The 15,636-nt window shown below is 33.5% G+C and overlaps 1 protein-coding gene across 2 annotated transcripts in view; it reads left to right on the top strand.

The window, feature by feature from the left end:
- The window catches only part of LOC121367698 (E3 ubiquitin-protein ligase CHFR-like), a 36,365-nt gene that overhangs the window by 410 nt on the left and 20,319 nt on the right, over positions 1 to 15,636 (top strand). Inside the window, exons 1-10 of one of the 2 annotated variants that reach the window (XM_041492025.1) lie at positions 5,955 to 6,091; positions 6,490 to 6,586; positions 7,066 to 7,111; positions 7,505 to 7,568; positions 8,705 to 8,815; positions 9,749 to 9,804; positions 10,290 to 10,633; positions 12,425 to 12,500; positions 13,126 to 13,204; positions 14,658 to 14,722. In XM_041492025.1, the coding sequence (XP_041347959.1) occupies positions 7,088 to 7,111; positions 7,505 to 7,568; positions 8,705 to 8,815; positions 9,749 to 9,804; positions 10,290 to 10,633; positions 12,425 to 12,500; positions 13,126 to 13,204; positions 14,658 to 14,722 (819 nt within the window). In that variant the 5' untranslated portion in view covers positions 5,955 to 6,091; positions 6,490 to 6,586; positions 7,066 to 7,087. Of the gene's footprint in view, positions 1 to 5,954; positions 6,092 to 6,489; positions 6,587 to 7,065; positions 7,112 to 7,504; positions 7,569 to 8,704; positions 8,816 to 9,748; positions 9,805 to 10,289; positions 10,634 to 12,424; positions 12,501 to 13,125; positions 13,205 to 14,657; positions 14,723 to 15,636 lie in introns of those variants that run through there. The other variant, XM_041492024.1, reaches the window with a different exon arrangement.

Genomic DNA, 15,636 nt, shown 5'->3' with positions numbered 1-15,636 from the left:
GTCCATAATTCTGAAAAAATAATGGCTATTTGGGGAGCAGAGGTGTGACGTATTATTTTGAGTCACGTGACGGGCATTACCCGAATAACTGCAGTGTCAAAACGATTTACCAAGCTCATGTAACGAGAACGCTTGACAGTAGGGACCGCGGACACTTTTTAAATATGACAAGAATGATATTGATTGTTTGCTATACTGAAGAAATACCTTTAAAAGAATTTAAAAATAAATAAATAATAATAATTCAATTAGCCCTGCCCCCCCCCCCCCAAAAAAAAAAACATGTTTGTAATCGGGGTAGGTAACTCCGTTTTGCAAAAAAAAAACACCCAAAAAGTTTGGCACACTCAAAATTGTAGGAATGTATTCATTATTTTCAAATAAAATACCTCCAGTACCATTAATATAATCAGTATAATCGATTATAATACCCAAAAAGGGTTCAACATAAGAAAATGGCCATTTCTGTTGCATAAGCATATATCATACAACATGTGGAATGTAATAAAACTCCTTTGTGCATTACAAATGAACATTACCATCATCGTCATGTGCTACATATAACTCCTCATTAGTTATCCGCATTATCACAGCATTCAATTGTACAGAGTAAAGAGCATCAGTCGGCCATGGAAAAAGTTATATACAGGTCAATGGTCAATATGTAAGAGGACAAAATGTGTACCATTAATGTTGTATCTCTGTCAAAATGTCAACTTGTGTGTGTGTGTGTGTGTTATATGAGAGATAGAGAGAAGTGAGACAGAGAGACAGTGAAAGAGGGGGAGAGAGGGGACAGAGCAAGAGAGATAACAGATGTATGTGTTAGGTTTTGGGAAATTGAGTTTCTTCATAATTACAAAATTTGGAATAATTAGAGAATGCTTCATTGTTGTTTGTATGGCTTATTAGCCAGCCTGTCTTTGATTTTTAAAAAATAATTTAGTGGCATTAAAAAACAAAATTATATCACCCATGCTGTGTTATTGAGACAATTATATACACATTTAGTGCTGTCATTGTCAAAGGTGTGAAACAGTGGTTTAACTGGTGAAACGAAAAGTCGTAGCTAGAATACATGTATGGTTAGGATTTTAAAAAGGTTTTTTTACACATTAAGTATTATGTCAAAGTTGACATTTTTACCTGGGTACCACTTTAATTGATTACAGCTAGTGCTCCACAACTGGTGTAACAAAGGCTGAGGTGTGTACTATCCTGTCGGTGGGATGGTGCATATAAAAGATCCCTTGATGCTAATCGAAAAAGAGTAGCCCATGAAGTGGCAACAGCGGGTTCTTAACCATATGTTTGACGCCATATAACCGTAAATAAAATGTGTTGAGTGCGCCATTAAATAAAACATTTCCTTCCTTTCTTCCTTCCACTTTAATAGTTGATATTTTGACTTGACATTTTTTTCCAGTGACATTTTGTCCTATATCCGTTAATTATAAAGATGTGGTTATAGGGATTATTTTTATGTGATTCCCTAACAACAGATGTTTCAGGGCCACAATAAATGTATTCATAATAACAAATCATTGAAAATGTAAACAAATATCCGCCATCTTGGATTGTAGTAAACAGACAAACAGGAAGATGTTGTTAACGGGCGATCACAGTTATACAATAAATCAAAACATCTAAATTTTGTCATGTACTGCAAGAGTAGTAAATTAAATATAATTACCTCACAAAAATAAATACTTGCAATAATGACAACAACACTATTTTTCAATAATTAAATGCGATAACGCTACTTTTTCACTTTGCCACTGAATAAAACGTAAAGTGGCAAGTAACACGAGTTCTATATTTGTTATAAAGTTTTATCAATGTATTTTATACCTGTTACAAGTACTGGTATTCTTCCAATATTAAACAATAAATGTTTTATAGACGTTAACTAACATGTGCTTTTCAAACCTTGCATTCGGCAATGGTGTAACGGATGTAAGTGGCACTACCAGTCTTCCGATGCGGTCTCTATTGACAGTCCTCTGCGACGTATGGTAAATAGAAGAAAAAAAACAACAATGAAAATAAGTTATTAAAAAATAATAAAAACATGTACTGAATGATAATAAGCTTATACATTAATTTATTTTAGTAACAGAAGCATGTTAAACGTCAGCAATCCCGACTAGTTAGGCCTTTGAGGCTTTGTATCTATAGGTAAATTTATCGTTAGTCATAGCCGAAAAATCTGGATCACAAACACCTTCATTTTCCACCTTGTCAAATCAATTTTATGCAAAATATGCCATAACAGCTGACTTGGGATAGGAATTGTTACATTTTTAAAGAAAACTTTGAACTAGATGGTGTTTATATATGATGTGACTATATATACCAGACCTTGCCTTTTAAGGTGCGTGGGTGCGATCGCGCTCGTACAGCGCACGTAATTTCAATCTGGCGAGTGTGAAAAAAACTGCACGTTACACGTAACACAGCGCACGCAAAATAATTTTGTATATTGATTGCCACTATTACTGTATGTAGCTGATAGAAAGATCCATTTAATAATACCAGAAAAAAACACTAACCAACCAACACTATCAATTGAAATAATTGTAGGCCTACATTTCACGAGTTATTTAAAAAAATTTTTTTTTATAATATGAGTCTGTAGTGCACACCTGAGATGCTTGAGTCATTGGGTAGTGCATGAACCACCACCTCGGAACCAGTGGGTTTTCCCCATCCCAACTATCCTAATCATGTTCGTTGTACATAATAATGAAATTCAAGACAAGATGATTCCTATATATGTTCATCAAACCATCTAACATCGAAAAGGTATATATATAATTGTGTGCATCAAATTATCTGAATAGTACATATTATAATTAAAAAATCAAATTGTCTGCATCAGTGTATACATGTCATAATTATATTTCTATAGTACTACTCCTGAGACCTTTTAATATATTATAACTCTATTCCTGAAAGGGAAAAGAAGTCAGACTACACTAATGAACCAAAAACAACATAAAATTAGAAGAAAACATTATTGGTTTATTGGTTCATTTTTGCAACATATGTCTCTGCATTTACATGTACCAATTACTTTATAAATTAATCATGCTTGGTTTTCACTCGCCTTAGCATTTTGATGAGTGTGATTTTTCACTCACCTAAGTGTTTTGAGGTGTGCGATTTTTCACTCGCCTTTGTTTTTCAAAAGCCAAGAACTGATATACGAAGGCTGTGTATATAGCCTCCACTAATGAGGGCTGGCTATATCCACAGCAAAAATGTATATAGGCGGTAAATAAGTACATGTATTTGATTGATCCATATTACCGAACCATCTGGAACAGGAGGTATACATACTAAGTACTGTACGAACAGTGCATTTTCTGAACGGGAGTGGGGGAGTATATTAATTTAGCGGACCCTTTTGTGTGCGTTTTCCATAGAATAGCATCATATTGTCCCTACAATACTAACAAAAGATTTATAATAATAAATAAATAAATACATAAAATAACAATTAAAAATTATCAGCTGCTGAGGTAGATTAACTGAAAGAGAAACTAACTACGGACAGTACACAAAGTAACAACAGGGCTTGAACTTAATAATTTTTCGCTGATTGCAGTTTTGAGGCTGCTTACGTAAGTTTTGTAAAAAAAAATGTTAATTTTACCGCAAATAAATATGACTCGAAGGTTATTTTGCTGTATTTAGTCACATTTCAAATGCTCAAAATTGCAAGGGGCAATATAACTGAAATACATTTTTTTTTATAGGCTACTAGTAAAGCTGAGACCACTCCTGGGTCCCCCTCTAACTTTATGTAACGTTTCTGTAACAATCGACCCCACCCCACCGTGACATGATTTTACCAACATTATAATGCATTTTTATAGCCAAAACTCCTCCAGATAAAACACTGCCCCTCCACCCTAAAAAGGTGGTGGTAGTGGTGGTGGTGGTAGTAGTAGTAGTAGTAGTTGTAGTAGTTGTAGTAGTTGTAGTAGTTGTTGTTGTTGTTGTTGTTGTAGCAGTAGCAGTAGCAGAAGCAGTAGCAGTAGCAGTAGCAGTAGCAGTAGCAGTAGCAGTAGCAGTAGCAGTAGCAGTAGAAGTAGTAGTAATTGTGTATTATTATTATTATTATTACATGTAAGATTAACGTGTGTGCACACACGCACAAATGGCAGGCTGAACTTGTCCCTGCACGTAGAACTGGATTCAACTGGGTTAAGTAATAATTAGCCAACCTTTGGATGTCAAAACGTGCAACAGTACACTGTTTTTTTTACGCTATACATTAAAACCGAAATAATTTGCACACGTGCCTAATAATAATAATAATAATAATAATAAATAGTGAGTTCATGTTCCGACTGTTTATTATTTTATTTCAGCGTATTTTCGTCATGAAATAATATATTTTTTATTATTTGCCAAGTTTCCTATACACAGCGATCGTTTATATAAAATCCAAAAATACATTATACGGTTGTCGTATATATAGCCTCATCACTACGAGTCTGTTTTCCCGTATTTTGTTTTTTGTCTCATCACAAGAAGAGTTCCAAATTTTAAAAATGAAGTGTATCATGGAATTCCCTCGATCGTAGTTCAAGTAAAATGGTTTGGATCATACAATAACTAGGTTTGGTATTCCAAAGGAATGTAAGTTTCATTTATGATGCAGATTTAGAGAAACAAGGCCCACTAAATCCGTGATTGAGCTCCTTTAATCGGAAAAAGGATTTGTTTAGCAAAGTTGACACCCCAGCATATTGGTTTAACTGGATATGCCTCAAAGATTGCATATGACATGTAGCTCAGTGGTACACTTTTTACCTATATGTGTCATGTAACGAGCCATATTATTGATTTACTGGGTGGTTGGAAGTTGTTTTGTTGGTGTTTTTATTATTATTATTATTTTTTTTTTTTTTGTTTTTTGTTTTTTTTGCTGCAGGACTTTATTTTGACATTGTCAATGAAACCTAATAAAATTTATATTAATTAATTAAATAATTTGTTTACCAATCATTTTCTAATAATAAGATTTAGCTGAAACAAATGTAAGAGTACGAAAAATGTTATTTTAATCCTATAAAAAAAAATGGGTGTAACCACTAACCAGCCTCTGACTATATTGTTATCAAGTGGTTGCCTAAGGTTGACGACAGTCACTTTTCACGTCCTTGTTTTGGCTTCATACACAATAAATAAAACATATCCAACGGTAATATTTTGATATGATATATTTGATAAAAGGTACTTTTTATTTCTTTCATCTTTTAAAGCTTAAACTTAATATTAAAAAATGGTACCTTTTATGAAATATGGATTTCAAGTGAAATTACAGTAATTTATATTATATTTAATGTGTACGAAGCCAAAACAAAGGTGTGAAGAGTGACTGGCTTAGTCCAGTATATATTATCTGTCATCATTTGAGTTTGACAAACTCAGTTAACTGCAGATGTATCAGACTAGTGGTTGTCATGTTTACCTTCAGAAGCTAACGACATATACATGTAACTCTGGTTATTACAGACATTTATGAATTTATATTTATAAATAGTATGAAATTAAACAAAACCATGACCGAACATGTTTAACCCTTTTGTAACTTGACGATGCACAGCGTGCCAGTAACTAAATAACATCATGCATGGACATGATGGTGCACTGAATGCCACTATTACTATACCTACTATAGCTGCCACTGTTATGTAAACACCCCCAATATAGTATAATGTTCATACGCCATGACATAATCAGTTTGTGTATGGCATATTTATAGATGTACTCCTGTTATATAAGTGAGGAATTTACTGCAAATAATTGCAATGGGGATCTTTTCCATTTTGACAAGTTTGCTTATCGGTGTTGCTAAATACTGTGTCTAAAATACTCACAGTATCCTAACTTTGATGCCATATACCTTTAGTTGGATCACTTTTTAGTGCATTTATGAGATTAAATCTGCATGTACAAACACTACAGGAACAAACCCGATACCCCTAACTGAAAGCAGGTCACAGTCTTTCAGATAGGTGCATCGGGTTTCTTCCTGTAGCATTTGTACTAAAGTACAAATCAAAATTATACCCAGGTGATTTTCCAGTCTTATATATTAGTTATGAAAATCCTTGGAATAAAAACCATAAAAATGTGTCAGTATTATTATGACCTTTTACGGTATTCAAACAACCGGTCCAAAAAATGACACTAAATGACCTGTTATAGATAGAAATGTGAGATGTATTTACAATTTTACTGCAAAACTTATGTAATTTGAAACAAACTATAACATCCAGGTTGATATTGATTACACCTGACAGGTGAAATCACAATTAAACCCACATACATTTATGTTATACTAGCTAGTCCTCAATACGTGTAAATCTATTCATATATTATTTGAAGTGTTTTACCTGGGTGTCTGTATAAAGATTATCATTCTACATTATTACATATTGTTTAATTTTGTTATTGTTAAATATATTCCAGGAAATGATTTGTCACTGTCTGAGAATAAGCTAGTTTCGGGAAATCACTGCTATTTGGAACGAGATACCCCAGGACAGGTTTGGCTGTATGATACAAGGTAAGTTAAATATTACAGTACGGTATATAGAGTTTGTCAAAGAAAATGGCAGAACTAGAGAGTGTCTTGTACCTCTGCATGTCTATCTACCTGTCTGAGTCAGTCAGTCTCTCTCTCTCTCTCTCTCTCTCTCTCTCTCTCTCTCTCTCTCTCTCTCTCTCTCTCTCTCTCTCTCTCTCACTCTCACTCTCACTCTCACTCTCACTCTCACTCTCACTCTCCCTCTCCCTCTCCCTCTCTCTGTCTCTCTCTCTCTTTCCCCTATCCCTCTCCCTCTCCCTCCCTCTCTTTCTCTCTCTTTCTTGTTTTGTTTTTTATTGGCAAATTAGAGAAAGCTGCATGCATACTAAATGTTTTTCAGTTATTTCCTCCTTAAAACAATGAAATAATGCTACATGTACATATATCTATAGATACACAGGTAAGCTGTATTCAATATATACGTACATGTGCTTGTATATTTTACTGTTATATTTCAGTACCAATGGAACTCTAATAAACATGTCGGTAAAACTCAAAGGCGAGGTAAGGTTTACTATCATACATTTGTTCATTTATACTAAATGGTAACTAAGCTCAAATATGTGTATATAATCAGAAATGTTAATACATGTATATACACATGCATTTGTATTTGTACATGTACCCCATAGCTATAATAATAATATGTGTGATTTTTCAGGTTCTTATCCGAATTTAGCTTTCTTTTTCCAATAATAGTTTTCACAAATTAGATTTATGTCCTGAAATGATAGAAAATTACCTACGTTTATTTGATGTTTTCTGCTTTTTATTATTTAAATATCATTTTAGCTTTTATTTTTTAATGGAATAATATCCTAGTACCTGATATTATAATGATAATAAGAATAATAGTAAGAATATAAATTATTATTATTACTTTTTCCTTCTTTACAGAAAAAGTGTTTGCAGCATGGAGATGAGTTCTTCGTGGTTTTCAAAAAGAACCATGAACATTTAAGTATGTTACTGCAGCTGCTGTAATTTGACATTATACATATTAGGAAATAATTTTTTTTTGTTATAGTCATTACATTTTACTGGTCCAGCCATAGCGATGCAAATTTGTTTATTTCTCGATGAACATAAAAATAATGCAGGGAAAGTCATATCTGATGACGTCACTTTACATTCATTTGGTACTTTGTCTTATTGAGCGTTACTGTATATGAACCAAAAAACATTTAGTGTTATTATTATTATAGTACATGTGTGTTTCAAATTTAATTATAAGGATTGTCTGTTATTTCTTAAGTTCATCTGGGTTTGAACAAAAACAAATCATGAACAAATTAAACCAATTCACACAGTTTGCAGCTCTATGCTTTTTTCTTCTTCATACCCCAGTAAACGTAAAAGAAATAACAGACAATCCTTATATAATTTAATCTTGCTTGTACATCTATTCTGGATGGTGGAGATCAGTAGGGATTGCAACTACATGTAATATTCAGGTTGTTATTCCAATAATTTTTTGATATGAAATACTGTTAATAATTGATGTTGAAATCTGTATCAAATTAAATGTCGGACTAAAAATTAAAATAAGGGGTTATTAGCTAAATATTTATGTTTTATAATATGTTACTGTGTATGAGAAAACCAGACCAAATTAAGTCACCAATAGAAATTTATGCATAATGTCAGTTTAGTTAATTAACACAAAAAGAGTCCATTTTTGAAAATTGAGTAAATAATACTCCAGGGGTCACACTAGAATGAATTTTAGTTTAGCCAGTTTTCAGATACGTGAAGTGTTTCCTAGATATTTTTTTTAATGAGTTTAATTTAAGATTATTTTCTTATTTGTCGTGGACAGTGAGCCCTGAATACAAAACAATATATTTACTTCCTGCTTCCAGATAATATAACTTGAGGGCTACAAATATTTAAAAAGAGCAGTCAAAAGAAAACTTTGAACCAAAACAGACAACATCCTGCTGAGAGTTTATGGAGGCAGTAAAGCTCACGATTTGAATAAAAGAATATAAAAAAAATAAAGGCAGAAACGATGATACACATACTGAAATATACTGTCACATAGTTTTGGCTTTTTAAAAATTATATTATCATGCAGGTTTTTACCCCATTTTCTAGACATAGGCTACATGTATCAAGACATGGAAGAACTTGCAAAGGAAGACAACTCTGAGGATGAGTGTACTCAGGAGTATGAATTTATAGATCCTGCAAATCAAACTCTGATAGGTATGTGAACCAGCTTCACATTAAAAAAACAAAGACTTCATTAATTTTTTACAGGCTAATTGTTATTTAGTCGTTTTTTTAATTAAAAAATCCACCTTAGTCTATGCACAGTTCCTCACCTATTATGAGTAATAATTATTAATTAGTAATGTTTTAAGGCGTGTTAACATTGTCTGTCTAAAATTCCTTTAACCTGATTGATAAAAATATAGTGTGCTTGTATACACATTTTAACCTCTCCTTTTAGACCCTAGATAAACAAAAAATATGGATTGCTTGTACAGTGTATAACAATGAATGAAATATGATTTCTATTAAACATGTTTGTAACTACCATTAATATCATACATTTTTACCTTTATTATACAATTAGTTAATTGAGTTATACATACATACATACATACAGACAGACAGACAGACAGACAGACAGACAGACACATACACACACACACACACACACACACACACACATATATATATACACATACATACACACAATCATGTATTATAAAATAATTATTGTTGTATATTGCAAGACAATGATTCAAGGCACCTCAACCTTGACATTGCCAATGAATAGCAATAAAAAGTAATATTTCAAAAGCATTATGAAAATAAGCAACCAAATTCAATTGTTTTAGCAATTAAATATAACAAATACAGTTCAACGAACATGCTAAATTTATTGTTGAGTAAACCTTTTGGCAAATTCTTTATGAAATCCATTTACTTATTTTCAATTGTAGTTTATATTTAGAAGTCTGCCCGTTAATAGCTTAACTCTAAAAACTATGTAATTTCCTTAATATGTGACTTTCCATACATGATATAGATAACTCTTAATTAAGCATTGATTTTTTATTAAGAATACTACTAATTTAAAAAATACTTTATGAAGTGAATTTAAATTAAAAATTTTCCATATGATTTCAGATGAAGATTTGAATTTGCCAGTTACTTCAGCTGGTAAACATAAAAGGACATCTAAGGTATAGTGTACCAGGAATTAATGAAACGGGGAAACTTTTTTTACTTTTCAAGTATTAAAAATTATTACATATTAAAAAATTTCAGTACACATTCTTAATTATGGTTAATTAGGCTTCTATTATTGAATGACCTGATGGCCGATTGGTTATGGTCCTGGACCCATATTTTTTAAGTTAGTTTAGTGCTGCGATATCGTAGAGCCACCAGGACTATGTTGCAGTGATCACTTAGACATCAATAGTTTTACAATATCTATGTAAGATAGCTTTAAAAATATGGGACTGGACATGTTAAATGTCATGTGAATCAGTGCAGTAGATTAAATCCTACCCATTGACACCTTGTGTTTTTAAATATTGTCATACACCTGTTGTTGGGCATTAGTTTGGGATGGAGGAAAACCATTAGGTCCACTGAGGTGAATTGATTCTACAACTTAAGCAAGTATTCTACTACTGAGGTACATCCTTCTGTCTGTTTGTAGGATGAAGCTGATGAAAGCCCTCCTTCAAAAAAGCTAAAGCCAGAGAAATATTTAGCACAGAAACCTGATGTTTCACTCGAGAAGAAAGAGGAAGATAAAAAACCCAAAAGTGATTCACATGAAAAGGATGCCGTAAGTACAACACTAAAGAAAGATGACAAGGAAGTTGAAGAGGGGATTAAGAAATGTAATGAACCAGACAAAGAGGGGATTAAGAAATGTAATGAACCAGACAAAGAGGGGATTAAGAAAGAAGAAGGCAAGAAAGAAGATGCTGAAAGTGATTCTATGGCCGAATCGTTGATGTGTATCATCTGTCAGGAGATCCTACATGACTGTATAAGGTATTGGAGACTTCTTCCATGTGCCTTTTCCTTTTTGAGACATGATTGTGATATTTCCATTTATCACTGTTATTTGTTTTGCATACATTCAAACATTTTAATATCTCTTCTGTTGGAATAATACAAAATACAGAAAATCTTTAAAAAATATAGATACTTTTTGCTTCCCATGACGTTAAAACATTGGCTTTCATTGGGTTATTTTAATCACAATTATTTTTGTTGTGAAATGTACTTATACTGTAATTAAACATAATTGAATGCAATTTGACAAGAGATTAAAAAAAGAATCTTCATTTTCATCAGTGTCAAACATTAGTCAATGAAGCATATATTTGCAGGAGGGTACACACTAGAAAATATTTTACTCCAAAATATATTAACTAGCCATATTAATAGTCATAGTGCTGAACATCTTTTCTAGTTCAATCAGCCAGTAGAAAGGTGCTAGAAAGCCTTGCTAGAAAAAACGTCTAGCACACATCCCCTAGATGGTAATGCACCCTTTTCATTGGTCAATTGATCTTGTTTAAATCAATTCCTACCTGTTGATTATGTTATTCTCTAAACAAAGACAGTACCTGACATCATGTAATATGTAACACTGAATGCCTTCCTTTTAGTGACGTAACATATATCAGCTGAGAGAAGGAGTGACGTGACAGTACAAAAATAAAATGCAGTGAATTTTATAATACCGGGGTAATCATACTAAAAGTATAAGAGTAATTGAACTAGAAAATGTTTCCGGCACTTGTCCTTTTATAGATGGTTTTTCTGACACTCGTCTCAAGAAAAAACATCTACAAAAGGACTCGTACCAGAAACTATTATTCTACGGTTCATTGTAACATTTGTCAGTTCATGTGAATTTAAAGCTGCATAACCGACATGTGCACCCAACAATGGTTCGTGTGAAGAATTGTGCACTGTAGTAATATAAGGCTGCATAACCGACATGTGCACCCAACAATGGTTCGTGTGAAGAATTGTGCACTGTAGTAATATAAGGCTGCATAACCGACATGTGCACCCAACAATGGTTTGTGTGAAGAATTGTGCACTGTAATGATATAAGGCTGCAATGTCACATCAACATCTTATAGCATCAGGATCTAATGCAAAATACAAACAATCAGTGGGTCAATAAATTGTGTATTTACATCATATTTAAGCTGAATGAAATCTTATATGTTAAATCTCTGGGGCGGGATGTAGCCCAGTGGTAAAGCGCTCGCTTGATGCATGATCGGTTTAGGATCGATTCCCACTGGTGGCTCCACTGGGCTATTTCTCGTTCTAGCCAGTGCTCCACAACTGGTGTAACAAAGGTCATGGTATGTACTATCCTGTCTTTGGGATGATGCATATATAAGATCCCTTGCTGCTAATTAAAAAGAGTAGCCCATGAAGTGGTGACAGCGAGTTTCCTCTCTCCATGTCTGTGTGGTACTTAACCATATGTTTGATGCCATATAACCGTAAATAAAATGTGTTGAGTGTGTCGTTAAAAAACCCATTTCCGTACTTACTTTTATATGTTAAATCTAGAACTGATTTCACTTCAAACCTTAAATAGCATCTTACATAAGAAGGTTTTATTTGTTATCTTTCCAGATTGTAGCCATGTATTTTTTCTTTTTGTGCATAATCTTCTAATGCAAAATACAAACACAATCAGTGTTTGAATAAATTGTGTATATTTACATCATATCCAAGCTAAATAAAATCTTGCACTACAAAGCATAAATAGCATCTTACGCAACAGGGTTTTGTGTGTTATCTTTCCAGCTTGCAGCCATGTATGCATTCTTTCTGTGCGGGATGTTACTCTGACTGGATGGCCAAGTCAAACCAGTGCCCATCAGTAAGATGTTTAATCCACTGTACAGTAATTTTTCGTTTGAAATTAATTATGTTTATAGATTACGCAGATCTCACTGTGAAAACAAATTGAGGTGAGTGATTAATTGCTTCCCTAACTTACATTATGGGGAGCCATTTAAATATTACCATACTGATACCATATAAATTCACATGTTACGGGGAGCTAAAAATTACTCTTCTTGGACCAGTCTCAGGGGACTGATGCGGAGCAGGAGTAATAACTGTACGTAATTGGTCATGTTTGATTATAAAATATCTTTTGCTGCATGCATTTGCATTTATACAATGGGCATGTATTCAGCAGACTGGTATATTTATATATACTGTATATATACATTAATTGGTTCTGCAAATTTATTACACTGTTGATTAATAACATACAATTGGTATTGCACACTTTCAGTTACCAGAATTTTCAGTTGGTTAGATAAATAGGAAAGAATTTAATTTTGTATCTATTACTGTTATACTATCAATTATATTTTTCTCCCACTGTTATTACTTTTTGCAACTTATATACACAATACATTTTTAGTGCTTTTTTCTGTGATGTACATGAATATATTTTTTTGTGTTACTGTAGGCTCGTCTTTTTTCTTCTTTAGTGTCGATTGAAGGTGGACAGAATAAACAAGAATCATATTGTCAGCAATCTTGTTGAAGCTTTCTTAAAAGAACATCCTGGTAATTTTAATAATTCTTTGTAGTTGTTTTGCAGTGTTTTGATATAATAATAAAATTAAGAAATGTATTTTGAAAGAAATTCATTGCTGACTTTGCTTCATAAGTTTGTTAAAACTATACATGATGTTGCTTGGTGGTAGAATCCTGGCCTACTGTGTGATGGGTCATAGGATCGACTCCCATTCATAGACCTACTGGGGATTTCCTGTCCCAGCCAGTTCCCCACAGCTGGTATTTCAAAGACTAGAGTATATGTCGCAGGGCTGAAGCGTAACTAGTTATGAATTGCAGTAGTCAGAGGCTTATTTTTCTGCTGGAAATAATGTTTGCATTTTAATTTTGTGTTTATATCTTGCAAAACGTTACTTGGTTAAAATTGTCATAGGCTGGCTCAGAGTTGCCACAGGAGAGCAGTTTTGCAATGACAAACACATTTCAAAAGTGCCATAGGTAACAAATTGTTAACTTTGGGCCCTTGCCTGATGCTTATAAAACTTGAGACTCTAATAGAGTCTGAGAAACTAATGTCATGACAATGACATACAAATTGTTTGTTAGAGATTGAGTCTGCACTCTAAAAGTTTTGTAAGCACAGGTTCAGGTGTTGTCCTGTCAGTGGAAAAGTGAATCTAAAAGATCTCTTATGGCTATTTGATAGGAATAACCCATGTGGTGACACTGCAAGGTTCGCACATGCTTGAAAAGGCCCTAAATTTGAAGGGTTGCCCTAAAAAGTCCCTATTTTGATGATCTAGCCCTTTAAAGCCCTATATTTTACGGGCAAGTTCACAAAAGAGCCTAAATTGGGCCGGATAAGCCCTGAAATCGATCAACATTTTTCTTCTTCTGGAAACTTTAAATAAATTGCCAAAAATACATCAATATCTGCTTTCGTTTGTTGATCTCTGTGCTTGCTTGAACGTTGGTGTGTAAACAATGCCAAAATTATACCAACGATTCATTTGTAAAGCATCGTCTATGTTCAGTATTGTTCGTAGAAGGATTCATTCGTAACTTTCTGGGAGTGCTTGATTGGTCATTCTAAAATAAAATACGTTTCTAAAATGGAATATTCTAAAATGATCTGAAATGAATCAGACATTTATGCCTATGTGTATTCTACATATTGATGTTTATGAAAATGTGTAGGGCAGTTCTCTGTCGATTCCAGCGGCCCGTGCGGACACTCCCATTATTTTGTCGAGTTCGAAGATCATTGCAAACGGCACACAGCAAAATTTTAGTCCCTAAAGTTTACTTACATTGACCCTAAAAAGCCTCTAAATTTAGGTTTGAAATTTCTGTATGTACCATGCACTGGGTTTTCACTCACTATTTAGACAAAGTGTCAAACCATATTTTAAAATATGCAGAGGTACTCCTTTGATTTGTTTTGACAAAAAGTGTCTGTTGACTGTTTTATTTATGCAACTGTTCTGAATATTTTATTAAGATAAGAAACGACCAGAAGAGGATATCAAAGAACTTGAAAAGAAGAATAAAATAACTAGAGACATGGTAAGCAGAACATTTGATGTAATGTGTAAAAAAACTAAACAAACCGCCAAAAACAACATATTAGACACCAAACAGTTTTAATTTAAAATGTACAGAGATTGAGGTTTATATATATATATTAATATTTCCAAACAAAATATTTTACATAGCTCAATACCTGGGATGTGCTATCCTATCTGTGGGGTGACCGGCCTCAGTGGCGTTGTGGTTAGGCCATCGGTCAACAGGCTGGTGGATTCGGATCCCAGTCGAGGAATGGGATTTTTAATCCAGATACTGACTCCAAACCCTGAGTGAGTGCTCCGCAAGACACAATGGGTAGGTGTAAACAACTTGCACCGACCAGTGATCCATAACTGGTTCAACAAAGGCCATGGTTTGTGCTATCTTGCTGCTAATCGGAAAGAGTAGGTCATGAAGTGGAGACAGCAGGTTTCCTCTCAAAATCTGTGTGGTCCTTAACCATATGTCTGACGCCATAAAACCGTAAATAAAATGTGTTGAGTGCGTTGTTAAATAAAACATTTCTTTCTTTCTTTCCTATCTGTGGGAAGGTGGTTAGAAAAGATACTTTGTTGCCAATCAGTGAAAGTGGAAGCAGTGGGCATCTTTTTTAATTTATGGGTTTGATTTATCTCGGTCACTAAAGAATTTGGTTGGGGTGTTCGGATCATAGGATCAACCCTCCTTGGTGGATCCATTAGGTTTTTCACATCCCTGATGTGTGCCCTATGCAGGCATCTGAAAATTAGATGCAAAACTTTTCAGATAACAGGACTAAAAATTCCTCCGATTCTGAACATTTTTAGAGAAGCACTTTATCAACATTGTTAGTATATAGAATTATGTGTCATATGCTACTAACTGTATATGGAATAGTGTACCGGTATATAAAACAACCCTTACTATTTACT

This window comes from Gigantopelta aegis, chromosome 3 (genome assembly GCF_016097555.1).
Source record: "Gigantopelta aegis isolate Gae_Host chromosome 3, Gae_host_genome, whole genome shotgun sequence".
In the NCBI taxonomy this organism is placed as follows: Eukaryota; Metazoa; Mollusca; class Gastropoda; order Neomphalida; family Peltospiridae; genus Gigantopelta; species Gigantopelta aegis.
This window is presented reverse-complemented; position numbering and strand designations above follow the sequence as displayed.